The sequence below is a fragment of the Gobius niger genome, assembly GCF_951799975.1.
Source record: "Gobius niger genome assembly, chromosome: 10".
Taxonomy (NCBI): Eukaryota; Metazoa; Chordata; class Actinopteri; order Gobiiformes; family Gobiidae; genus Gobius; species Gobius niger.
In genome coordinates this window covers 35,626,810-35,652,420 of record NC_136861.1, presented here as the reverse complement: position 1 = coordinate 35,652,420, position 25,611 = coordinate 35,626,810, and the positions used below count along the sequence as shown (strand labels likewise).

Below are 25,611 nucleotides of genomic sequence, written 5' to 3'. Positions count from 1 at the left end.
TAGATATAGACTTATAGATAGATAGACATTCTCTTTTAAGTTCTGAACATGTTGAGCTGAGCATCATCTGGAAAAACAATGTAGGTAAATTTAGACAAAGAGGGAAGCCAAGTCATTGTCTGTGATGATACTGAAATGCTCCATCGTCTTAAGTGCACGTACGCAAGATACATTATGAAGTACCTGTACTTCTCGGAGTGTTTTTTCTCACAGTATCTCACAGTACATTTTTTTTTAACTTGAGTAATATGATTTTGTGTCCTTATTTGAGTGAAACGTATGGCTACACTTCCTCTGTGTTTACAACTACTTTTTACCTCTGCTTGAGTAAAAATATTTTTGAAGTAATGTTGCTCTTGATTAAATATGTTTTCCTCTAAACGCGTCATGAGTTTTGTTACGCAAAAATAAAAATGGACTTTGGATTTTTTTTTTTTTTTTATCAAATGTTCTGATAAAAGAAACAGTTATATAACAAACAAACAAATGTGTGCAAAGAAAGACAGACAGAGATAAAGGAAGGGGGGAAATGCTTACAGGTGTGGACAGGATCTGCGTTGACGCTGCTCTGCTCCATGTCCAGCTCTGGAGAAGTGCGCGCGGTGCTGAGCTAACAGGGCGGCTAGCATACGTCAAAACCCGCCGTAAACACGTCCAAACTTACGCAAACATGTCTCTGTTAGCGCTTAATGTGCAGAGAAAGAGCGCTCCGCTGCTGTCAGTCCATCACCACCAGATCACCGCACAGCCCTGGGTCTGTTTGTTTTGGTTGTATGGAAACTTCTGGTCACGTGATCCGCGGCTGTGCGCCACGGAAAGACAACCCCACCGAAACAAGACACGACACAGTTCCGCTTTTATTAACGCCATACTTGTTGAAACAGTTAAATCGTTTTGTTTTGTCAACAAATAATACATGACATTGTGTCAAGCTAACCGGCCATTATTGCGGCCTTTTTTTTGTTTTTTATCTTTTTTTTTTTGTTCATTTGGATTTTTTATTCTCCTTAAATGTCTTTATTTTGACACGATGTTGTTGTTGTTGTTGTTGTTGTTGTTGTTGTTGTTGTTGGACACTATACAGTAGGTGGCGGCACGCGCTTTTGTTTTGCCTGCACTCCAATATATATATTTTTTTATTTACTTAAAGAAGAAAATACAAACAAAATAGGTGCAGTGTAGAGATCTTACTAAGTGCAGTGCCCATCTTAGAAAACATAAATAAAAAGAACATGGGACATGTTATAAATTGTATAAAAGGCTTTTACATATTGAATTTTTTTTTTTTTAAATGTGAAGGGGCAATTTATTCTATAAAATTGTCTATAAAAGAAGCACGTTTTTCTGCATTTTGGCTGTTGATCAATAATAAAGAATAGGTAGCGTTCACGTGACATCACAACATTCTAAAGAGCCGATAGTTTAACATTGAGGTGGAGGTCAACTGACGGTAGCTATGGTAACGGTGGTAACTGACAAAATGCATATTTTTATGTCTTTGTTTTTCGGCTCATATCTCAGTCGTGACTGGAGGAATCCACATGAAACAAAAACTGTCACAAAGTTCATCGTCTCCTCTGTCGGCTCATATGAACTAATGTACAATTATTATCGCTAAAAAATGTCAAAAAGTGGTGACAATATGCGAAAACATGACCATGATGTTGTCCAATAGAAAGGACTTTCAGACAAAAAAATAATATCACAGGTTTGTGAATCCGATCACGATCAAAAACTGAAGAGGAAAAACATTTGTCAATTTTCGTTTTGGAGATTTCTTCCAAAAACTGCATTTCTCCCATAGAGTCAGGTCAGGTGGAGGGCCCCGCCCTCCACCTGACATTATGACATCATCACATTCTAAATTGTGAACGCCACCTATTATAAAATAGTTTCAGCTCATTCCTTCAATGAGAAATGTTAGGTTTTGTCTTTAAAAAAATGACATTTAATTAACAATATAATGTTTGCTTAACAAATGACATTGTTAATGCCAAAATCATTAGGATTATTGTGGAAAAATACCATATTTTCTATCATTGTTGGATTGATAATCTGAATTCCTTTGGAGACAATCCGTTGTTGAAGGTCCGGCTAAAACCTTTGGACGACTTCACACAAACAAAAAAGATGATCTAAATCTTCTGGTTCACTTTCACAAAAGCTACAGTTTCCTACATCCATTTTGAATCTCTGTTTTTAAAAATTGCTAGTTGGATAAATGCTATTGATTATTTTAAACTGAATTTCTTTCATCTTTGGCGGGAAGTATTTTAAGTGTTTACATCTCATCTTTTTTACAATCTCCTTTCCTTTAAGAATATAACCTCTTTTGAGAGAGCTTGTTTGACAGTTAAGTAAACCGTTTCTTATATGTTTGATTATCGCGAACTAGATACAAAAGATACAACTGATACAAATTCAACATAGTATATAGTTTTAATACACCTTGAGGAGTACTCAGGACTACTTTAACACAGATCTCAAAGGTTCTTGGTGGCTTTTAAAGTGATTTATGCTATATTTCTTTCCAGCTTGTATTATGCCATATTCTATTTTTTGTGTTTCGATCCATGTTCCTTTACCTAATTTGAAGTCACAAGCATCAACACTTGCAGGGGGGGAAAAAAAAGTTACTCAGAAGGGCCCCAAATGATCTCTAAGGGGGTAAAAAAGCAGTATAATAAAAGTAGCTACTTCAAAACATTGCGTAGCCGAATACTATCCACCGTAGGTAATAATTATACATCAAACTAAAACATTTTGGCTAAACTGTCAAGATTCTTCCTCCATAAACTGACTTTTAAAGCATTCCAAAAACACTGAGTTGAAACTGAATAAATGCAGAGTGAGATTTAATAGTATTTTTCATGATAGTGTTGTCCGAAAAGAAAAAAAAGATAACACTGAATTGCTTTTGTCCATATGTAAAAGGCAGTATTTTACTTAAAGGCACTGTTTTCCAATAGCGCGGCGGTAGTCCACAAAAATAAATAGAACTGTACACATTTGGGACTTAACAGTTTCCATGTCAGCTTTGGTTGAAACAAATCTCCCAAATAAAAAAAATAAAGTAAAACAAAATCCCCCAAAAGTGGTACTATTTCATCTCAAATTCAAGTGGAGATGTTTGGAAGCGTCGAGTTTTCATAGCAGCTGTTGTACATATACAGTATTCATCCTTAACATAACATCCACATCCTTAAAGGAATAGGCCACCGTTTTTACATACTAAAATATGTTCTTACCTCACTTTAGTCGAGTTAATATATCCCCGTCTGGTCTTTGTCCGTGCGCTCACACATACGCAGCCTCTCCCACATGTCACATAGCTCCGAAAAAGCTCACGATAGAAGCTACCAAGCTCTTCCACCTGTTCCCTATTTAAACAAAGTTACGTGAAGTGTTTTCATGCGAAGTATATTTACACAGAAATGTAACATGTCGATTTTATAAGCAAATAAAGAGGGGGACTATATTGTGAGGCGTAATGATACGAGGAGTAAAACGTCCGCGCAGTAACTCCTAAAGGTTATTGACGGAAGTGAGCGGGGAAGTCTTTAGGAGTTACTGCGCGGACGTTTTACTCCTCGTATCATTACGCCTCACAATATAGTCCCCCTTTTTATTTGCTTATAAAATCGACACGTTACATTTCTGTGTAAATATACTTCGCATGAAAACACTTCACGTAACTTTATTTAAATAGGGAACACGTGGAAGAGCTTGGTAGCTTCTATCGTTAGCTTTTTCGGAGCTATGTGACATGTGGGAGAGGCTGCGTATGTGCTCCGTTTGCCTGGCAGAGCGCACGGACAAAGACCAGACGGGGATATATTAACACGTCTAAAGTGAGGTAAGAACATATCTTAGTATGTAAAAACGGTGGCCTATTCCTTTAAGACCAGGACAGACTCTGCAGGAAAATGTTCAATGACTTCAGAACCAGAGATGAGTGAATTTGAGTAGTTTGGACTAGTTTCGGTTTCTTCCAGGCTCATTCAGATGCTAACACAACACCACAGATTGTTCAGGCGTCAGTGTCAACTCATCAAAACCAGGCCTGGAGCTGTGTTTCGAGTCGCTGGCACATCTTTGAGTAATATATGAATCTCCTTCAGTTCCGTCTACTCTTCAACAGCTCCCGAAAAGCTCCCCCTGAGGTCCTACGTATCCAGGAAATGCTTTCCTCACACCTCGTTCTCTTGCTAAGCTTAATCCTTTCATCACAGAGTAAAAAAAGCACACCAGCCACAGCTTCGGTACAGCCGCCAGCACCTATATGTATATTTTTTTCTGTTCTTTTGTATTTCTTTATTGATAAAGCTGCGTAGCAAAGGTGAGCAAGAGGAGGAGTGGGAGGGGCTTACGTTTGCTCACTCGTCGGATCAGGAAGTGAAACTACTGGACGTTTTGAGGTCAGAGGGCCATCAGGGTTATTTCAGCTGTTTTAGAGCAATATTGCATTTTCTTACCAACAAAGGCAATATAATGATAAAGATGTGTTTGACATCATTACCAAATACCTGCAAAAAGCATCACAGCATATTCATTTGTCACCTTTTTGTTGCCTTCATTTAGAGTGGTAGCAGGACATTTAGAACGTAGAATGTAAAATCTGTATGTATCATGTTTTATGAGCCATGTAAGTGGCTTGGAATTATTACTTGGAATTATTCAATTTTTAAAGGGGGGGTATTATGCAAAATCGACTTTTTCAAGCTTTACATCATGTTATTCTGTCATTCCCTCATTAAAAACATGCCTGAAGTGTTGCCTTGGCACATTCACGTATTTGTGATGGCGGCCATTTTAGGGATAGGTTTGCCTGAGTCCTCCTAGGAACGCCCCCACCTCCTGGAGACGCCTCCGAGCTTTGGTCACCAGCCGAGTAACCAACCACTGCTCCTCAGCAGAACCCCCTCCCCACTGATGCCACAGACAGCGTGTGGAGGGGGCGTGTCTAAAGGCTCAGAGGTTCTTAAAGAGACAGAGGCCTATTTCAAGACATTCACTACAGCCATTTTGAGAGAGACATTTTATACAAGGCAGTTATTCTAATTTACTGCATTTACAGACCAACAGAAGGTTTGTCATCATTGTAGTGTGATATAGACTGGTGCTGTGTGATTGAAAAAAGCAGAATACCCCCTCTTTAAATAAAAAAAATGAAATTTGAAATCTTGAGTTGACCATGTTGTGAAACTTCTCGAGGTGGGGGGTAAAAATTAACGAGTCAAGGGGTCCGCGAGGTAAAAAATAGTTTGGGAACCACTGCTCTAAATTATAACCTGGGACAGTGCTGATTGATATCACTCTGGTTTGCATCGTTCGGGAAAAGGACACACTTTTAAGGACGCACTTTTGTAACAGTATTTGCTGCTGATTGGATCAAGAACGCTGCAAATCCATTCAATATTTAGTTTTGAAAAAGTTCTGCGTGATAGTGCTATCCATTGCAGCATACCTCTCTAATCTATTTGGCTAAAACCCATTTTGGTTTGGTTCCGAACGGTGAAGGTGGGAGTAGTTCAAGATGGATTCTCGTATGTGCTTGCTGGAATGGTAAACTGCTCTCGGGTTTAGGTTTTTTGGTGTGTGTTTCTGTTCCGTAAAAGTATGAGGAAAAAATAAAAAGGTCGATGATCAAGCTTGTTAAAAGAAAATGTAAACAGTTGGAGAATTTCACAAGCTTAAACAGTTCATCTTAGCTCAAAGCTCCTCTACCTAATTTCCCATGTTTTCAGCAACAGCAAAGAATGTCTTTTTTTCTTTTCTTGAAATACTGATGGGGCGGAAAAAAAATATCGCACCGTTCGACAAGGACAAAAGATACAGATAGAAGAGTTTAAGGTAGAAAACTAGTCCAAACTACTCCTTTGAAGATGAGTATTGTGAGCTGTAGTCATTCTAACGTTGGGCAGTTCAGGGGGCCGGGGCGGTCTGTCCGTTTGTCTGTAGGGGTGGAGGTGAACTGGCCACTGTGAGAGGAGCTGCACTCGTCTTCTCCTGGTCAGTCTTCTCCTGGTCAGTCTTCTCCTGGTCAGTCTCCTGCTCGTTCTCCTCCTCCAGTTTGCGCTTCTCGGCCTTCGTCTTGAACCTCAGCCCGTGACCTGCAACAGCACATGGAAGAGTTTAGAGAAAAGGTTGATTTTCTTTTTTTGAAAAACTTGAGTAGCTGTTGTAGCTGTTTTTTGTAAATCCGCTCTATAGATGTTCATTGGGAGTGGAAAAACTACAGATGATTACATTATAACTTCAGGAAGGAGAGGGCTTGGAGTGATGGTGATTCTGCAGTGGAAATTTACTCACAAGACTTGACAAATGATGCTAAATGTAATAATATTGAATGAATGAATTTGAAATGAACAGCATCGATGCATTCAGTTCCTGTAGATTAACACAAACATATATTTGCTCGTCAAAATCAATACTTTAAGGAGAATGGACTTTAACATTGTTTCCTCGTCATAAACTGACCAGAAGTAGTTTTTCACTCTATTCAGGCAGTTTTGATTAATCCTGCTCACTTCGGTCGTTTCTTCTTCTACTGTTGGGCGCTCTGACCTGTACTTCTATCCTCGTTGCTACACTGTGTGTGTGTGTGCAATGAAACTGGAAGCTTATTTTAACTACGCCATTGCAATTGCAGCCTATAGAGGGAGCTCCAGGCACACGCCGCACCAGTCACTTTGTTTTTCTTGTGCAGACATCATTTCAAATTGTAAAACTTAAAAAGTAATCAGTGATGGAGTTCCCAAAATAATGTTTTTAGGTCTCAGTTATGCAGGAGATGTGCACATTAAAGAGTACATGGCACGTTTTTAAGTTGAAGGGCTAATACCGGCGTGAGTATGTGAAGTAGGTCAATCTTAAAGGGGGGGCAGGGTTTCCATTAGCCGACTGTAGCCGGAAAGAGAGTGGCCGGGTTTAGAGGCGCTTCCCTCCGTCAGTCTGCGCAGACGCCTCGGCTCAGTTACCGGTGTTCGGAGCCGCTCTAAAGCGCAGCAGAACTGGGTCCGTTTTGAATCGCTCGAGACTGACTTTTGTGACTTTAGTGCTGTTGATTTGTCTCCACAATATTTCAGTGGTGAGGGACTTAATCACTATTTTAAAGCCAAGTAAAAGCGCGGAAGGGCATCTACAGCCCCGCCCTCGCTGAGCAGCTGGTCAGACCTGGATAAGGACAGCGTGAGGGTCGTAGATATCGACTACTTTCTGTCTGAGTTGAAGTGCATATGAGTGGTGTATGTCCGCGTGACACCTGCTGCTCCACCGTCTCCACGCGCACAACTTCATGTTTGGATTTTAGCTGTTGCTACATTTTTCTCACGTCAGTCTTTTATTAGAAATAGCCGTGTTTTTGGACCCACTAAAGCACTTGTGTAGCTCTGTCTAAATGTAGATTGTTATTGATAATAAGCCACGTTCATAATGTATATATATTTTTAATGGCCGGTAATTCTTGCGAATGGCCGACATTTTACGACCCAGCCGGCCAAAGTGGCCGACAAAAACCTCTGAAGGGGGGTATTATGCAAAAATCGACTTTTTCAAGCTTTACATCACGTTATTATGTCATTCCCTCATTAAAAACATGGCTGAAGTGTTGCCTTGGCACATTCACGTATTTGTGAGTCATCTGTAAAAACTCTGATGGCGGCCATTTTAGGGATAGGTTTGCCTGAGTCCTCCTAGGAACGCCCCCACCTCCTGGAGACGCCTCCGAGCTTTCGTCACCAGCCGAGTAACCAACCACTGCTCCTCAGCAGAACCCCCTCCCCACTGATGCCACAGACAGCGTGTGGAGGGGGCGTGTCTAAAGGCTCAGAGGTTCTTAAAGAGACAGAGGCCTATTTCAAGACATTCACTACAGCCATTTTGAGAGAGACATTTTATACAAGGCAGTTATTCTAATTTACTGCATTTACAGACCAACTACTATAGACTGGTGCTGTGTGATTGAAAAAAGCATAATACCCCCTCTTTAAATATCCTGTATCTCACTTACTGGGACAGTCTGCCACCTCCTTGAAGGCCTTCTTCTTACAGCAGCCGCGGCACAGGTTGAACACGCACTTATTTCCCTAGACACAGGAAAGAATATTATACACTTTCCAAATGGACCTGTGATTCTCCTCTTGCGGCTGTACCTTTGGGTTTCCACACTGCTCACACTTGATGTACTTGGCTACGTGGGGGAAGCAGAGACGCGTTAGCTCCGGACACTAAAGACGTGGTTTTAGAAGAGCTTCCGAAAAGCAACGTACGTTTCTGTTCGAGGCAGAAGTTCTTGCGGGGGTTCCGGGACTTCTTCTTCAGCTTGTTTTTGGACAGACCGTCGGGGTTGGAGTCGGGGTCGTCCTCCAGCGCCCTCTTGTGCGCGCCAGGCTTTTTCACCTCTGAGGGCACGCCGTTCCCGTTCACCTGCGGGTCTTTAGGCCTACAGGAAACTAACGGTTGGGTTATGTGAAGATGGGACATATTAAAGAGTGGGCAGAGGACTCACGGGGGCCGGACGTAGGGCTGGCAGATCCAGTGTGGGAACGGTAATCCGCCGTCTCGGTCCTGTGCTCCGTTACAGCGGGACATCTCCTCCTGAGGGGAACCCGAGCAGAGGTCACACTCACGTCTTTATTAACATGAGCGAGTGAGTAGGGCTGGGGACCGTTAAACAATACCTCGGAAAAACAGTTATCAAAGAATGTATCAAAAGCAGGTGCCCAATTTATTTATTTATTTTTTACTATTTTTTCCTTAATTTTTGCCACAATTTTTACCCCTTTTTGCCAAACTTATTTTTGTTTCAGCTCAAATAAAAGATTACCCCCCCATTTCTGCAAAATTATTTTTTTCCTTTCACAATATTTCCTTATTTTTGCCTGGATGACAAATATTTCAGTGTAGGTATTGTAAAAAAGTGTTGTTCAGGTATGTGTAGGGATGCACCGATACCGATACCGGTATCGGGTATCGGGCTGATACCACAGGCTCATACTCGTACTCATTCATGAGGTCCCGATACCAGAAACCGATACCATTTGACGTGCGGCCAGTGCAGCTACGAGGCGCGGCTACGAGGCGCAGCTACGAGGCGCGGCTACGAGGCGCGGCTACGAGGCGCGGCTACGAGGCGCGGCTACGAGGCGCGGCTACGAGGCGCGGCTACGAGGCGCGGCTACGAGGCGCGGCTACGAGGCGCGGCTACGAGGCGCGGCTACGAGGCGCAGCTCTCAGCTGAGGAGAGACGAAGCAACAAACTGTAGAATTGTTTAGTGTAAATACAATAATACACATAGAGCTGACTTTATTACAGACTGCGCTCTCTAAACCAGAGTCTGAGCTGGATTTAACCAGAGCTTAATGTTGTTAGAGCTGCAGCGTCTGCAGTGTTTACAACATACAGGCTAACGTTGCTAACTCGAGGCTAGCGCAGTTTTGGCCATTCTGACGCCGTTTTATGCCCAGGGGTTTATTCATCTGAAAAACTAACCCAGCGACTAAAAAGTCCTCAGAAAATCCACCTTAAAGACATACAGCATGTTTATATTGAGGGAAAATGAGCTGCAGCAGAACAATGAAAACGCTGTAGCTACTCGCTAAGTTACTACAAACACACGAGAAAATCTACAGGAGCTGAAGTAAAGACGAAAAGAGACCATTTAAGAAACATCTCAATACTATTGTTAAATAAAAACACATAAATGAATAAAGCTCAGACATTGGGAGCTTTAGGACATGGGCTTTTCTGTCTGTGATGGACAGAGACATAAAAATAAAAAATTATATTGAATGAAAATAAGAATAAATAAATAAATGGCATCAGCACAATTCTAATATAACTGCTCTTAAATGTGTCGCCGACTTTACTTAAGGAAATGTAAATGAGTAAATTTACTAACTACAAACCAATCTGCTGTGAAAAAAGTAAGAATGTTGAAGAAAATGCCTTGTACTCGTATCGGTATTCGGTATCGGCGAGTACTTAAATCCAAGTACTCGTACTCGTATCGGTTTTAGAAAAAGTGGTATCGGTGCATCCCTAGGTATGTGTATCGAAAACCGAGTGAGTCTGACCTGGCAGCGGAGCTTGAGCTGCAGACTGACTTCAGCCAGTCCCTCCACGGTCTTCACCTTGGCCAGCTCCTCCCGCAGGTCCTGGTGGATCTGCAGCCTGCGCACAATAAAACACACATTCACTAGTTTGCCGAAATGTTACTTTTTCTTAAGCAGTACTAAGTTACTCTTGCCCCTAGAAGCCATAAGAAAAGGGACAGAGGGATATTGTACATACAGTTACACAATGGACATATTTTTTTCACTCAGACTTGGCTGTAAATACTGTTTAAGTGGCGTTAGCCCGCAGTTAGCTTTGCCTGTTAGCCTGCTAGCTTCTTCTTCACGATTCTATTAGTGTGTATTGTTGGCTCCGGTCCGGTGGCAGTCAAGTTGCAATAGTGGTTTTCTGGCCAGAGACAGCAGGGGGAGATGAAAGACTTTTTCAATCATCCCATTAACACTTGTATTACCCCTACTCAAAGGATTTATTAAGGTAAACAAGTTACTTAGTACTGCTTTAATGCCCCACATGCAAAAAAATATATATTTTATTCCTGAAGATTGCCAAAACATTTCCTCAAATATTTATTCAAAGGCAAATTGGATGTTGTTGAGCTAAGCACTGTGTACAATTTCAGTCTAAACTGCAGATGAAAGTGTTTTTTCATCACACAATTTTGTCATAACTTCTCCCACACAATTACTGATATTGGAGATGAACCCGACATTGTACATTTGCAGATCTTCACAAGTTATTGTGTTTTCTGGTTCTCGACGAATTTTAGTATCAATATCGAAAGCCATGTATCGTTCATGTATTGGGATTGAAATAAAAGTACTCAGCCCTAATCGTGGAAAACTTGAATACATAACTTGGAGAGTAAACAGTAGTAGTAGATAGTATCAGGGCTTAAAGTGAAAAAAAAATCCTGAGCCTGAACTTTCTGTGGCTCAACCAGGACTTTTATCGATACTCCTTATCGATCCGGGACTTTAATATCAGTACTTTAAAAGAAAAAAGAAAAACGTTAAACTTTTAAACGTTAAACTTTTTTATTACACATTTACTCTGCATTTGGACCTAATGTATTTCCAATTTGTGCAAACACTTAATATATGGGAGGTAAAATACAAGTATAGACCAAAGTGCAAAGTGTAATATTTTTCAGAATAATCTAGTAAGTAAAGGATTAAGTGTCATACATGTTTGTTAATCAGGCTGTTGGTTAGATTTGGCTGGAGCTCGTGGGACTGAGCCTAAAGGTTTTCCTTTAGGCTGCTGTAAAATAATGACTTGAAGCCACTTTAGCTTGTGTCCAGTGGGTCAACACCGGCCCGCACTGACACGTGAGTGCGTTCACGCCACTGTGTGCGCCGACAAATAGACTGGAATCGGGTATTTGTGACAGTGCGAGGCTCTGTTCAATATGTAGGCGTTACGTTTCGCTTTTAACAGCGGATTAGCGGCAGCAGCTCGGGGGGTGTAGCAGCGTGTCGTTCCCGTGCGCACCTGTCTCACCGCGCGCACCTGTCTCACCGTGCGCACCTGTCTCACCGTGCACACCTGTCTCACCGTGCACACCTGTCTCACCGTGCACACCTGTCTCACCGTGCACACCTGTCTCACCGTGCACACCTGTCTCACCGCGCGCACGGCTGCAGAAGGAGGCAGGAGCGGGGCAGGTCCGACACCGCGCTCTCGTGCGGGGCTTTTAGTGCTTATTTTAGCACGGGTGATGCGACCCCGTTAGCCCGACTGTTCTCACAGAAACAGTAAATAAACTCACTGTGGATCAGTCGTAGAACCTGCTGCTCTTCGACACTTTATCCGATTCTCACTCGTCTGGTCATAGCGTCCATTTGGCAAAACTTAATCCATAACAAAAGTAGCTCCAGCATCCGCGTGGCAGTTGTTTTGGTTTCAGAGGGATCACGTAACAGCGAGGCTGCGCGTGAGATGCGTTCATGGACCGTAAGAAGTGCGGGAAAGGCGAGTTTTTCACAAATGCGCGGAAAAACCGGACAAATAATTTGCAGTCTGACACACTTTGCTTGCGCCAGAGGCCTCAGGCCGGAATACTTTAATCCCTGTAGTATTGTATCTGTACATACGTGTGGTGCCAGAGTTTGAAGAGGTGTGCCCTGATGAAGGACAGAGTACAGGGTGGGTGCTCCCTCACCACCTCCAGGTACTCCTCTGCCATCTCCCACACAGGGGGGCTGTGGCCCTCGAACAGGGCTGGGTTATGGAGGTTCCCCTCTGAAGGAGAACACATAAACATCAGAACAGCCCAACATCCGTGACCAGTAGAGAATGACAGATCTGCACCTGCGCTCATGACCCCCTGCACCCCGGTCTCCTCCAGGCAGCGCTCCACGTCGCTCAGGTGCTGGATGTTCCCATTGGCGAACACTGGGATCTTCACAGCCTTCCTGCAACACACTGACAGTGAATGCACCGCCCTCCAGCTGTTGGGCCAACTCTGAAACCACCTTAAACACACATGACATCCCATCCTACACAAGCCTCACCGCACAGCCTTGATGTGCTCCCAGCTCGCGATCCCAGTCTGAGCTCCTTTCTGGTCTTTGGTTCTGCCGTGAACAGTCAGCAGCTAGAACAAAGGAAACGATACGAAGAGGGTTAGAGTTAGAGAATCGTGTGATACAATTGAGTCTCTGGAAGCAGCGGACCTGGCAGCCGGCCCTCTCCAGCATCTGTGCGTATTTGACCGTCTTCTCCACGTCATCGAACACCCGGATCTTACACGTGATGGGCACGGACAGCTTCTCGTGGGCCAACTTCACTGGACACGGAAAGATCGGAAATTAAGAGGAATTCTCATCCATCTCTGCAGAAACGTTTTGTGTTCACTCACCCATTTTCTCCAGCAGCTCCCACTCGTCCTGCAGGAACACGCCGTAATGCCCTGGACACACGCGAGGGACAGAACGTTAACAACTGCAGGAATAGCAAATCATGGGATTATTTTTCATTTCTCTTTAGTTACTGCATGTTTCCCCAAAGATTTTATTTTGTTTATAGTACATGTTAATACTTACTGTTTTAACTTCCAGTCCTAGAACTGCATTTTGACATCTCAACATGACACTGTTATTACAGCTTTTGGCACTTTAAGGTTAGGATAGAGTGAAATATTAGAAAAAATATATTTAGAGTAACTGGAGGTTCTGAGCTTTCAAATCATGTCAAGTCCGCCTAAATTATCCAGTTTTCTGAAAGCCTGAATGTCAATAGTTGAGCACAATCTCCGAGCTGCTTGTGGGCCGGATTTAGCCCGCAGGCCGCAAGTTTGACATGTCTGACTTCATCACTAACTTAGACTCTTATAAAAATCATGACTGAGCACATTCTTCCTATTGCAAATCTAACATCTAAATGTATATGTTACTTAAAGGGACTATATGGAGTTTAAAAATTATGCTTTTTCCTCCCCCTACAGCCATGTCCTAATGTGTAGAATGAGCTCAGACCTGTTCACCACAACTGCCTCTAAAATCCTGCACTGTCACTCAGAAAGCTGTTAATTCGGGTCTGAAGTGCCGTCATGCACAGGTGCAGTTACACGTATGACCTGAGGTGGCAGTAGTGAGTATAAAATGACTAACCCCTTTAAGTACATTTACTGATGTAGATATGCTTAAAGGTCCTATATCATGCAACATCGACTTTTTGGAGCTTTTAGCCATGTTGTTCTGCTATTTCCTTATCAAAAACACCCCCAGAGTGGTTTGTGGCTTCATTCACGCAGCTCTCAGTAATCCTCCTGAATCCTGCTCTCTGAGGCTCCGCCCTCTTGCTCTCTGAGGCTCCGCCCTCCTGCTCTCTGAGGCTCCGCCCTCTCCTGGTGAACGACTGAGTGTTCAGTTGTGTCGTCACAGCGGAACGGAAGTGCTCGACGTCTGTAATGTAATGTCTTAATTCTATGCTTACGGACGCTCTGTCGTAAGAGAGAAACAAAGAGAGAAAAAAAAATGGATGTGCCTGAGGTGCTTCCAGGTCAGCTGTGGCCAAAACAAACCCTGAGCGTCTGAACAGATCAGTCATGTTTGTTCTGCAGCTGAAGATGGAGCTCGTTATAACTGGACACACCTGTTCTTTATTCTTAACTAACGATCATGTCACGGAGAAAAAGAAGCGCGTTTGGCTACGAGGACGAGGAGTTTATTCAACCTTTTTCAGGAAGAGGCCACTCAGCTGTTTTTTTCTCTGGGATTCAGCGACTTTCACCAAAATATAGTTTTTCTGTGACTGTCTCTGATGAATGTTTGGTGAACCTTCACCTGAACCAAAGTGGATTAACTTTTATAACCAACGCGAGTCCCACAATGTAAACAGCGATGGAGCAGAGGGTGAGTCAGTCCAAACGCGGGTTAGCTTGTGTGTTAGCATATTAGCATGTGTGTTAGCATATTAGCATGTGTGTTAGCATATTAGCATGTGTGTTAGCATATTAGCATGTGTGTTAGCATATTAGCTTGTGTGTTAGCCATTTATGAAGCTGTGTTGCAGATGTCAACTCCGTATAACTGCATCGTGAAGTATCTTCACTTATTGCTGTTTATTTATATTACGGTAAAGTATGTGCGGAGAGAGGGGGCGGAGTTAACTGAATCGAAGCGTTTTGTCTTCCGGGTTTGAAAAATACCTCCAGAAAACACTTATATTTATCACAAAAATGAGTGCTCCATAGTGGTAGAGGTATAATATATCACATAAATGCCTATACTTAGCTTTGGAATGGCTAAAATAGCATGATATAGATCCTTTAAGTAACTTTTGAAGTGACTGTATTTTTGTAGTTTTTTCAAAAAGTACTTTTTACTTCTAAAAAGAAGTAAAAAGTACAGTGGTTACTTACTAGTTACTTTAAAAAAAAAAGTAACTAGTGCCACTGTGAGTGGCAAATCTTCATTTTGACACATGAAATAGATGTATTTAGTGCTTTGTTATTTAATTCTTCATAATGATGACTTTTTATTTGTTTTTATGGGATTGTTTTGATAATGTTATATATATATATATATATATATATATATATATATATATATATATATATATATAGAAACATAAATAAAGCGTTTTTGCTCAAGTTGTTACTCAGTACTCATACAGTACTCGAGTCACTTTTTCCCAAGTACATTTTTCTCTTGAGTAAATATTTGGGCCACTTGTTACTTGAGTAAAATGTATTTAAACTATCAATACTCTTACTTGAGTAAATATTGGCTACTCCACCAACTCTGAAATTGTAGTGCTGCCCTCTACCGGTCTGACTGAATTCTTGATCATTATTGGCCTCTACTGACTGTGACAGCAGGAGCTCTGCAACCTCATTAATACTCATGACGTAACTCATCCTCCCCTCCTGTAACCGCCACCTTAATGTGGTGGAGGGGTTAAATGATCCTGGAGCTCTGTTGTCGGGGCTTCGTGCCCCTGTAGGGTCTCCCAGGGCAAACAGGTCCTAGGTGACGGGTCAGACAAAGAGCGGTTCAGAAGCCCCTTATGTGAGACCAACAGGCCCGGTCAGAACCATGAGGCCGTCCTTCCGTGGACCCACCACCAGCTGGAGGAGCCATATGGGGGCTGGTGCAATGTGATATGGGCAACTCCAACAGCCCCCACGACCCGGCAACGGACAAGTGGAAGAAAATGGATGGATGGATGGATGGATGGGTAACTCATCCTCATTAATGTGCAAGTCTCAATATCGAAAGAAAAAGTATTTGTATCGTATCGTCCTGCAAAATATCACGATATATCGTAAAATCTATATATTGTCACACCCCTAACATATCTCCATTATTTGCCTGTTCTTGTGGCAGTATGTGCAGATACCTCTCTTGGCGATCATCTGAGGACAGCCCAGGTTGAGGTCGATGGCGTCGCAGTAATCCTGAGCCAGCAGCGCCGCCTGGATAAACACCTCCGGGTCATTGGCACAGAACTGCAACACATCAGCAGCATCGTGTTTTTAAAGTGACTCATTTGAAGCAGTAAACGGTGCAGCCCTCAGCCTTGACCCGACCTGTGTGATGAGGGGCCGGTCCTCGGGGCACACCTCGTTGTACAGGTTCTCCCTCCGGTAGTTGGCGTCGCGGACGAACACCTGAGCGTGGAACATGGGGGTGTAGCACAGCTGGGCCCCGTGGCGCCGGCTCAGCAGACGCCAGGCCAGCTCGCTCTGGTCCACCATGGGAGCCACCACGAAACGCGCCGCCTTCAACGTCTGCTGCCAGAAGTCAAAGCCCTGGAGCTTCGGCATCGCCTCGACGCCCACGGAGCAGGGAACACGGTCAGGGGGAGTCCGAATGTGGGACTGTGGGGGCCGGCTGGACATTTCATCGTGAAAATACAGATGTCAAAATATCAATAATAATAAACAAAACAAGACTCAAATTTAACTAGGTTTTACCAACTTAAAGAGACTAGATGCAAGTTAGTCATTTTATACTCACTACTGCCACCTCAGGTCTTACACGTAACTGCAGCTTCTATATTAAAGAGGGGGTATTCTGCTTTTTTCAGTCCCATAGCACCAGTCTATATCACACTACAATGATGACAAACCTTCTGTTGGTCTGTAAATGCAGTAAATGAGAATAACTGCCTTGTATAAAATGTCTCTCTCAAAATGGCTGTAGTGAATGTCTTGAAATAGGCCTCTGTCTCTTTAAGAACCTCTGAGCCTTTAGACACGCCCCCTCCACACGCTGTCTGTGGCATCAGTGGGGAGGGGGTTCTGCTGAGGAGCAGTGGTTGGTTACTCGGCTGGTGACGAAAGCTCGGAGGCGTCTCCAGGAGGTGGGGGCGTTCCTAGGAGGACTCAGGCAAACCTATCCCTAAAATGGCCGCCATCAGAGTTTTTACAGATGACTCAGAAATACGTGAATGTGCCAAGGCAACACTTCAGACATGTTTTTAATGAGGGAGTGACAGAATAACAGGATGTAAAGCTTGAAAAGGTCAATTTTGCAAAATACCCCCCCTTTAAGCTCGTGCATGACGGCATTTCGGATCCGAAGTAACACCTTTCTGAGTGACAGTGCAGGATTTTAGAGGCAGTTGTGGTGAACAGGTCTGAGCTCATTCTACACATCAGGACATGGCTGGAACATGTAGGGGGAGGAAAATACTTACCCTATAGTCCCTTTAACTAAAACTGAACTTACACACATTCATAAGGTCAATGTATTGATTGTTTTTGACCGAGTTTGTAAAAAATGTGTGGATCTCAGTGGGATGAAGACTTTAGTGATGTTGCGATATGTTGTGGCTTCTTGCGATACGGATGTTGCATCCAATGGCCGCTGGCTGCTCTGCTTTATGACCACGACACTGGGGGCCGTCATTGCTCCGCCATTGCTGTAGTACCTCCATATCGCCGCTAGTCCCTCATTGAAAAGCATTGGAGTTTCGACACCTTAAAAACAACTTTAACGCCTGGTTTCAATTTTTTCAACACTAGACTAGGCTCGATCTTCCTCCTGAGATAACGCTGGGTTAGTCACAATATATGAAACCAGGCTGGTTTTCGTGAGAAGAATTTTAGAAATCTCGTACTTAATGAGGCTCGGACTGTTAGCATTGGAGCAGCGCGAGCTACACGTCACGCAAGGGCCGAGTCTACGGTGAAGATCCTGCCCTTATGCCCTTTTTAGGAACATGCTTTGTCAGAGCTGGGGAGGGGGAGTCTGTAAATCCTCCATGAATTCCCCCTCGACCGTGGTCATTCTGGTAAACGGGGAGGAGTGAGCAGAAGACGTCCATTATTTTTTACAGTCTATGATTGCATCACCTAATATCGTGATACGATGTTTTCCGATATATTGTGCAGCCTTGATCTCACACACATCTGGTTAGAAAATGCTATATTGAACAGCAGCTTAGTGAAAAATGGTCAATGCCTTACTTCCTGGTTCACCAAGGGCTCTGTCCCTAAACCCCTCCCTCTTCCCCTCGCTGGCCTTCTGCATAAAACAAACAGACAAACAAACAAATATCTGCAATATTAGTTGTTAGGCCTCACCTCACTATAATACAGTATTGTTACTTAAAAACTGCCTATGGTAATAATGCAAATGAAAGTGAATTAAAGCGTTCACCAGTGTGGCTTCATTCAATAATAATGATCCAATTACCAATAAGAATCACTCTAAAACATATACAATGACCTCCCGAAGTGAAACATGCTCAAGACCAAACTAAATAGTAAATACTGCCTATGTTCTGGCAGCAAAGTAAAAGTATTTCTTTATGCAATATCAATATCACTTTGTTAAAACTACAAAAAGCTCAGAGGGCCAGTGATTTGACGGATTTCTTGACCTTTGAAATGTTAAAGAGGGGGTATTATGCTTTTTTCAATCACATAGCACCAGTCTATAGCACACTACAATGATGACCAAACCTTCTGTTGGTCTGTAAATGCAGTAAATCAGAATAACTGCCTTGTATAAAATGTCTCTCTCAAAATGGCTGTAGTGAATGTCTTGAAATAGGCCTCTGTCTCTTTAAGAACCTCTGAGCCTTGAGACACGCCCCCTCCACACGCTGTCTGTGGCATCAGTGGGGAGGGGGTTCTGCTGACGAGCAGTGGTTGGTTACTCGGCTGGTGACCAAAGCTCGGAGGCGTCTCCAGGAGGTGGGGGCGTTCCTAGGAGGACTCAGGCAAACCTATCCCTAAAATGGCCGCCATCAGAGTTTTTACAGATTACTCAGAAATACGAGAATGTGCCAAGGCAACACTTCAGCCATGTTTTTAATGAGGGAATGACATAATAACATGATGGAAAGCTTGAAAAAGTCGATTTTGCATAATACCCCCCCTTTAACTAAATGCTCGGTCAGTCGTTTTGTTATTTCCATAAAGTTACATATTTCTCATACCTTCACATGCTTTTTACTAAACAATACTTCAACCTCCCAAGTTCTTTCCCACCATTTGTTTCCCAGTTAATGCAAGATTCTAAAAGATCATCATGAACCGGTTACAATAATATAGTTTCAGTGACAACATGAACTCAGAGGCTCTGACAGTTGTGCAGCTAATGCTAACGTGCTAGCTGTGCCGTGGACATGTAGCACCGTGCGGCACATGATCTACCGCACTACAACATCCACAACCGGGGGGAAAACCCTCCCCCCGCGCCCCTCCGTCCCGGTGAAGGGCGGCTCGGCACTACCGTGTCCGCGCATGAGACTGAAAGGTTAATACGAAGCTGCTTTACCTGCAATTTCGGGGATTTTTGAAGAAGATTCTCGCGGAACAATTTCTTGCTTTGCGCTACGTTTAAATGTGTCCGACGGGAAACATGCGCTGTTTGGTTTGGGCCGCTGTGGGTTGGTTTGTTTGTTATGATAATGTCGCCCTCAAGCGTTAGTGTTTTGAAATTACACCCAGTTGATTCAGAGAGACAGTCTCCAGTGTAATTAAAGGCACCATTCTAGATTTATTTGTATTTTTTTGTAGTTTTAGGAATGAGTTCAGATCACAAGTATCATTTAAATTGAATGGCGTCCTTTTTCATTGTTTGTAATTAAAAAAGAAAAAAAGGAAGAAATTCAGGTACACGGCTTTTATGAAATTCCTCCTTATTAAAACTCAAATGATAACCTCAATCTACTGAACATGACACTTTTTCATGCCGTCTTACAACCATTTTCTTTTACATTTCTCTCTTTCTTATTCTGTTGGACATGCAGACACCTCCTCCATCACATGTCGTCTCCACGGTAACTGAGCCTTCTGTCGTGTCACTGGTGAACCAGAATAGAACGATGAACAGGTTTCAGTCACTTCTGTCATCAAGACAGTGATCGCAAGATTCCATCCAATTTTTCATGATCGTTTTGGGGACACTTTTTTTTTTGCTGACAACCCCCCGAAAACTAAAATACTACCAAATTATTTACAAAACGATAACTCTCTTCTCTGTAAACTCCTAAAATTCACGCAGCAAAGAAAGCTCCAACCTGGTCCCTGGGAGTCATTCATGTAATGTATTATTTTAACCCACCACTCACTCAGATACATTCACTTTAGAACGTATACCAACAACAGAATATGATTATCTCAGATCTGGGGAAAATCATACATACCTTACTTCAAAACGTGTTCTTAAAGGTACACTGCGTAACTTTTTGGACTATTGCTGGGTTGCAGGTGACATCACAGCGTTCTAAAGGCCAATGCTATTGTATGGAGGAAAAACTATTTTGTTTTTGAGGACATTTTTGGTCTTGTACAGAGAGATCATGGACCCAGTGACTGATATTAATTTCTATTTCATTTTTCTAATTCATACATTTTCTTTTGAGCTACGACTTGTGAAAGTGTAATGCTGTTAATAGGAAAAACTGGCTCCTGCCCCCCCGCTGGGCCCGATGACATCATCACATTCTAGAACCTGCAGCCCAGCAATTCTGTTGACATCAGTACAAAATATGCTCCGAATGACCAGCTCAACACAGATAATGCAAAGAATTGATTTGCATGAGAACCAAGCCTATTTAAATGCCAAATTCCGCTGACTTTAGTCACACCTCCAATGAAACGAGTTGGACACGTACCCACTCCTGGTATTGCTGGGTTGCAGGTTCTAGAATGTGATGATGTCATAATGTCAGGTGGAGGGCGGGGCCAATGCAACTCTATGGGAGAAATGCAGTTTTTGGAAGAAATCTCCAAAACGAAAATTGACAAATGTTTTTCCTCTTCAGTGTTTGAGCCTGATCGGATTCTCAAACCTGTGATATTATTTTTATGTTTGAAAGTTTTTTCTATTGGACAACATCATGGTCATGTTTTCACATATTGTCACCACTTTGTGACATTTTTTAGAGATAATAATTGTACATTAGTTCATACGAGCCGACAGAGGAGACGATGAACTTTGTGACAGTTTTTGTTTCATGTTGATTCCTCCAGTAATGACTGAGATATAGATACAGACGCATCTCAAGATACAAAGACATGGGGAGGAGCAAAGTGGTTCAACAGCCCATAAATACATAAACAACGGAGAATGCTAACTTGATGCTACATGTTAGCATCGGGCTAATGCTAACGGTTAGCTAGCGCTAGCTACAACTGCCGTTTTTTCACTTCTACTTAACAATCTGCAGTGAGAAAATATCCATATGGGCCCGATTTACACCTGACTTTATTTGTATGTGATAAATAAGTTCATATTCCACCAGAAAATGGCTAAAAAGAGTGAAAAATTGTGTTTCTCTAAAGATTCTATTTTCCCCCTCGGCGAAGCCACGCCCCCTTCTATGACGAGGTGCCGCCTGTATCTATGAGCCAAAAAACAAAGACATAAAAATATGCATTTTGTCAGTTACCACCGTTACCATGGTTACCGTCAGTTGACCTCCACCTCAATGTTAAACTATCGGCTCTTTACCTAATAAATGCTTGTATTTCAATACTTTTTATTGGATAAAATGTTACGCAGTGTGGCTTTTTTGTATGTTTTAAAGTGAAAAAAAAAAAAGTTTCCATCAGTGTCTTTTCGTTCCATCACAGTGGCCTCTGGGACGCTCTCGGATCAATTGTTTTGGGGTTTCTGGCTGGAGCGTATGTGTGACCATGAAGACGGTTCCATTAGCAGTGAAAACCTGAACCCAAAAAACCACTGAGGCAACTGTGATAGAAAGTAAAGGTCACTGAAAGTTCAAATGTGCTTCAATATTCACTTTTTTACTGCTTACATAATGCGCCTTTAATGTCTTGACCCCACACCGGAACCAAGCACATTTTCTCCAGTTTGGCTTTACCCAAATCTAAAAGCTTGTTGAAAAAAAGTGTCAATATAGCAACGATAACGAGGATGAGGGATGAAAACGCAACAAAAATACGTGACACAGAAGCCACAAAAGAGTACAAAAAAAGCGAGAAAGAAGAAACAAACCGCTAATCGGCAACGCAGCGGTTAGCGCCTCGGCTTCACAGCTAGAAGGTCCCGGGTTCGATTCCCACCAGGACGGGGGCCTTTCTGTGTGGAGTTTGCATGTTCTCCCCGTGTCTGTGTAGGTTTTCCTCCGGGTGCTCCGGTTTCCCCTTCCACTAAAAACATGTACAATAGGTGAATCCTCCAGCCAGGTGATTCTGACCATCAGCCTGGCTCCACATCATAGATACAGGCGGCATCTCGTCATAGAAGGGGGCGTGGCTTCGCCGAGGGGGAAAATAGAATCTTTAGAGAAACACAATTTTTCACTCTTTTTAGCCATTTTCTGGTGGAATATCAACTTATTTATCACGCATAAAGTCAAGTGTAAATCGGGCCCATTTGGATATTTTTTCACTGCAGATTGTTCAGTAGAAGTGAAAAAACGGCAGTCGTAGCTAGCGCTAGCTAACCGTTAGCATTAGCCCGATGCTAACATGTAGCATCAAGTTAGCATTCTCCGTTATTTATGTATTTATGGGCTGTTGAACCTCTTTGCTCCTCCCCATGCCTTTGCATCATTATTTAGTAGAAACTATGTTCATAATTCAGCATTTGCTAAAGTAGCTTTTGAATAATTAGAGAAAGTTTAGATTTTTTCAAAATTGTTTTCCCCCTTAACTGTTTTAAAACATGACCATTTATGGGCGATTCCAGAGATGCCGTCTGTATCTATTTTCTGTTAAAGTACCGGAATAGGCGGCGTTCACGTGACATCACAACATTCTAAAGAGCCATAGTTTAACATTGAGGTGGAGCAACTGACGGTAACTATGGTAACGGTGGTAACTGACAAAATGCATATTTTTATGTCTTTGTTTTTTGGCTCATATCTCAGTCATGACTGGAGGAATCCACATGAAACAAAAACTGTCACAAAGTTCATTGTCTCCTCTGTCGGCTCGTATGAGCTAATGTACAATTATTATCTCTGAAAAATGTCAAAAAGTGGTGACAATATGCGAAAACATGACCATGACGTTGTCCAATAGAAAAGACTTTCAGACAAAAAAATAATATCACAGGTTTGTGAATCCGATCACGATCAGATACTGAAGAGGAAAAACATTTGTCAATTTTCGTTTTGGAGATTTCTTCCAAAAACTGCATTTCTCCCATAGAGTTGCATTGGCCCCGCCCTCCATCTGACATTATGACATCATCACATTCTAAATCGTGAACGCCGCCGATTCAGCGTTTGTTAAAGTCGTTTTTCAATAATTAGATAAAGTTTAGATTTTTCTCCAAATTGTTTTCCCCTTAACTGTTTTCAAACATGACCATATATGGCCGATTCCAGAGATGCCGTCTGTATCTATGGAGACGGGTCCCCGGACGCAGCACTTCCGTCGACCACTGCTCCTTACGGGTCGCCCCAGCGGCATCGAAAACGTGTCAGAATAGCAACAACACAACAAAAATGAGACACAAAAGAGCGACACAAAAATGTGGCGAAAAAGTTAGTATCAGTTTTGCAGGCCTTAGCTTTCAAATGAGGCGTTTGTGTAAAGCCGAACTGGCGCAAGTGCACTCAGGTCAGACAGGAGGTAGGAGGTAAAAAAACAACACTGCATCGAGATATATTTCAAGAGATAGAAGTGAAACCAGGAGCATAGATATTTATTTAAAAATATATTTAATTTTCATACATTCTGGGTGCTACACAAACAGTACAAAGCATGTGGGGAACAGAAAAACACATCTAATCCATGTAATTTCAACATTTCACTCGGCCTGTTGCACAATGTGGCTACGCTAGTTCCTCTGAGCTGAAGCTGTGGGCGCTAGTACTTCCTGTCCGTATTCATTTCCATTAAGATGAGCTCAGACCAGTGAGTTTCTGGTAGAGATATTTCCATAGAGGAGACGTTTATGTTTTTAAGGATCAGTGAGTTTGTCTTGAAGCTAAAGGCTAATTTAACCTCTTAACTCCCGCCTGAACCGAGAGGATCTTTTTTCCTCACGTCATCACATTTTTTTCCCCATCATTTTTGTCACTTTTTTGGTCACTTTTTTTTTGTCATTTTTTTGTCCATTTTTTATCACATTTTTGTAATTTTTTTTGTCACATTTTTTGTCAATTTCTTGTGACATTTTTGTGACATTTTTGCCACTTTTTCATCAATTTTTCGTCACTTTTTTTTATTTTTTTAGTTTTTTTGTGTCAATTTTTTATCCCATTTTTGTAATTTTTTTTATCACATTTTTGTCATTTTTTGTCAATTTCTTGTGACATTTTTGTGACATTTTTGCCACTTTTTCATCAATTTTTCGTCCATTTTTTTATCACATTTTTGTCATTTTTTGGTCATTATTTTGTCACATTTTTGTCATTTTTCGTCAATTTTTTGTAATTTCTTTGTGACATTTTTGCCACTTTTCCATCATTGTTTCCGTCGAGAAAACCTGCTCGGTTCAGGTGGGAGTTAAGCGGTTAATGCTTTACACAACTTGAAATAGTGCCTTTATATATATTTTCATAGCATGTTAGCCTTTAGCTTCAAGACAAACTCTCAATCCTTCATGATCACAGGCGTCTCTGATCTGAACTTCATGATTTGAACACAGTAAATGATCATCTACCGGGAACTCACCGCCCACAACGTAATCTTTAGAAAATATGATTATTATTCCAGGAAAATAACACAGACAGGAAGTCCAGGCGCTCACACCTTCAGGTCAGAGGAACTAGCATAGCCGCACCGTGCAACAAGCCACTTGCAAAGAAGTTCTTTCTTACGCTCGCATGTGTTTACATTACACTGTATAGGCCGATTACTAATCATCAATCGCACAAAATCACACGTACTCGACCGACAAGCCACGGAAACTGGAAGACGGAGACGATTCTTAGTGCGCCGATCATGATGTAGGATCACAGTCACTCACAGAGGCAGGGCACAGATCGAGAAGACACACAAAGCTATAGGTCCATGAGCTCATATTGTGGGCGGGGTGAGCTAAAGCTAACATCGACTTAGCAACACAGACACTCCGAGCATTAGCCTATGAGAGGATGAGGCTTTGGTCACACCTGGCATCGACATGGTCCCACAAAGGAATGGACTTTGGAAAAAAACGTAATATTGCAAGGGGGTTGGAATGGAATTTGAGACTTTTCAGTGATTGCAAAATGGCGGCGTATCAAGGGATTTCCCAAAGGCACATCTTGAAATCGATATGTGCAAAATTGGATCAATGCTTTTGGGATCGAGTGTTGCGTCATCATGGGCTTTTCTAATACGTCAGGATTGGACAGGTTAGCCTAGGGGTTTAGGCTGCAGCACGTATGCACTTTGCCAGCTCCTGCGTTGTAATGTGAGGAACATCTCTCCCGGCTCTTTGCCTCACGTTGGGTGAGTTTTCTAATTCATTTTTATAAGCGTGAGCCGAATGCAGACAATAAATTGATCTGATTTTGAATTGGTTTGGAAAGGGCGTCCAAACCTTTTTCATCGAGGGCCGCATATCGAAGTGTATATGGCGTGGGGGGCCAAAGATCGGTGGCTATTGCAGCGAGGAGAGGTTTACACCTTTATTTCGGCTTGGAACCATAATGCCAGCTCAGCT

The 25,611-nt window shown here is 42.4% G+C and overlaps 1 protein-coding gene across 1 annotated transcript; it reads right to left on the bottom strand.

Moving 5' to 3' along the window:
• Positions 1-5,925: 5,925 nt before the first annotated feature.
• dus1l (dihydrouridine synthase 1-like) lies at positions 5,926-19,365 on the bottom strand (the record flags this gene model as incomplete). Its single annotated transcript, XM_079564742.1, has 14 exons — positions 19,315-19,365; positions 16,113-16,416; positions 15,923-16,031; positions 12,939-12,989; positions 12,754-12,866; positions 12,592-12,674; positions 12,389-12,492; positions 12,172-12,319; positions 10,078-10,174; positions 8,510-8,598; positions 8,271-8,443; positions 8,154-8,191; positions 8,012-8,087; positions 5,926-6,113 (listed from the first exon to the last, which is right to left on the bottom strand). Exons 2-14 carry the CDS (start codon positions 16,347-16,349, stop codon positions 5,926-5,928), a joined length of 1,506 nt encoding a protein of 501 aa, XP_079420868.1. The 5' UTR covers positions 16,350-16,416; positions 19,315-19,365.
• Positions 19,366-25,611: the final 6,246 nt, after the last annotated feature.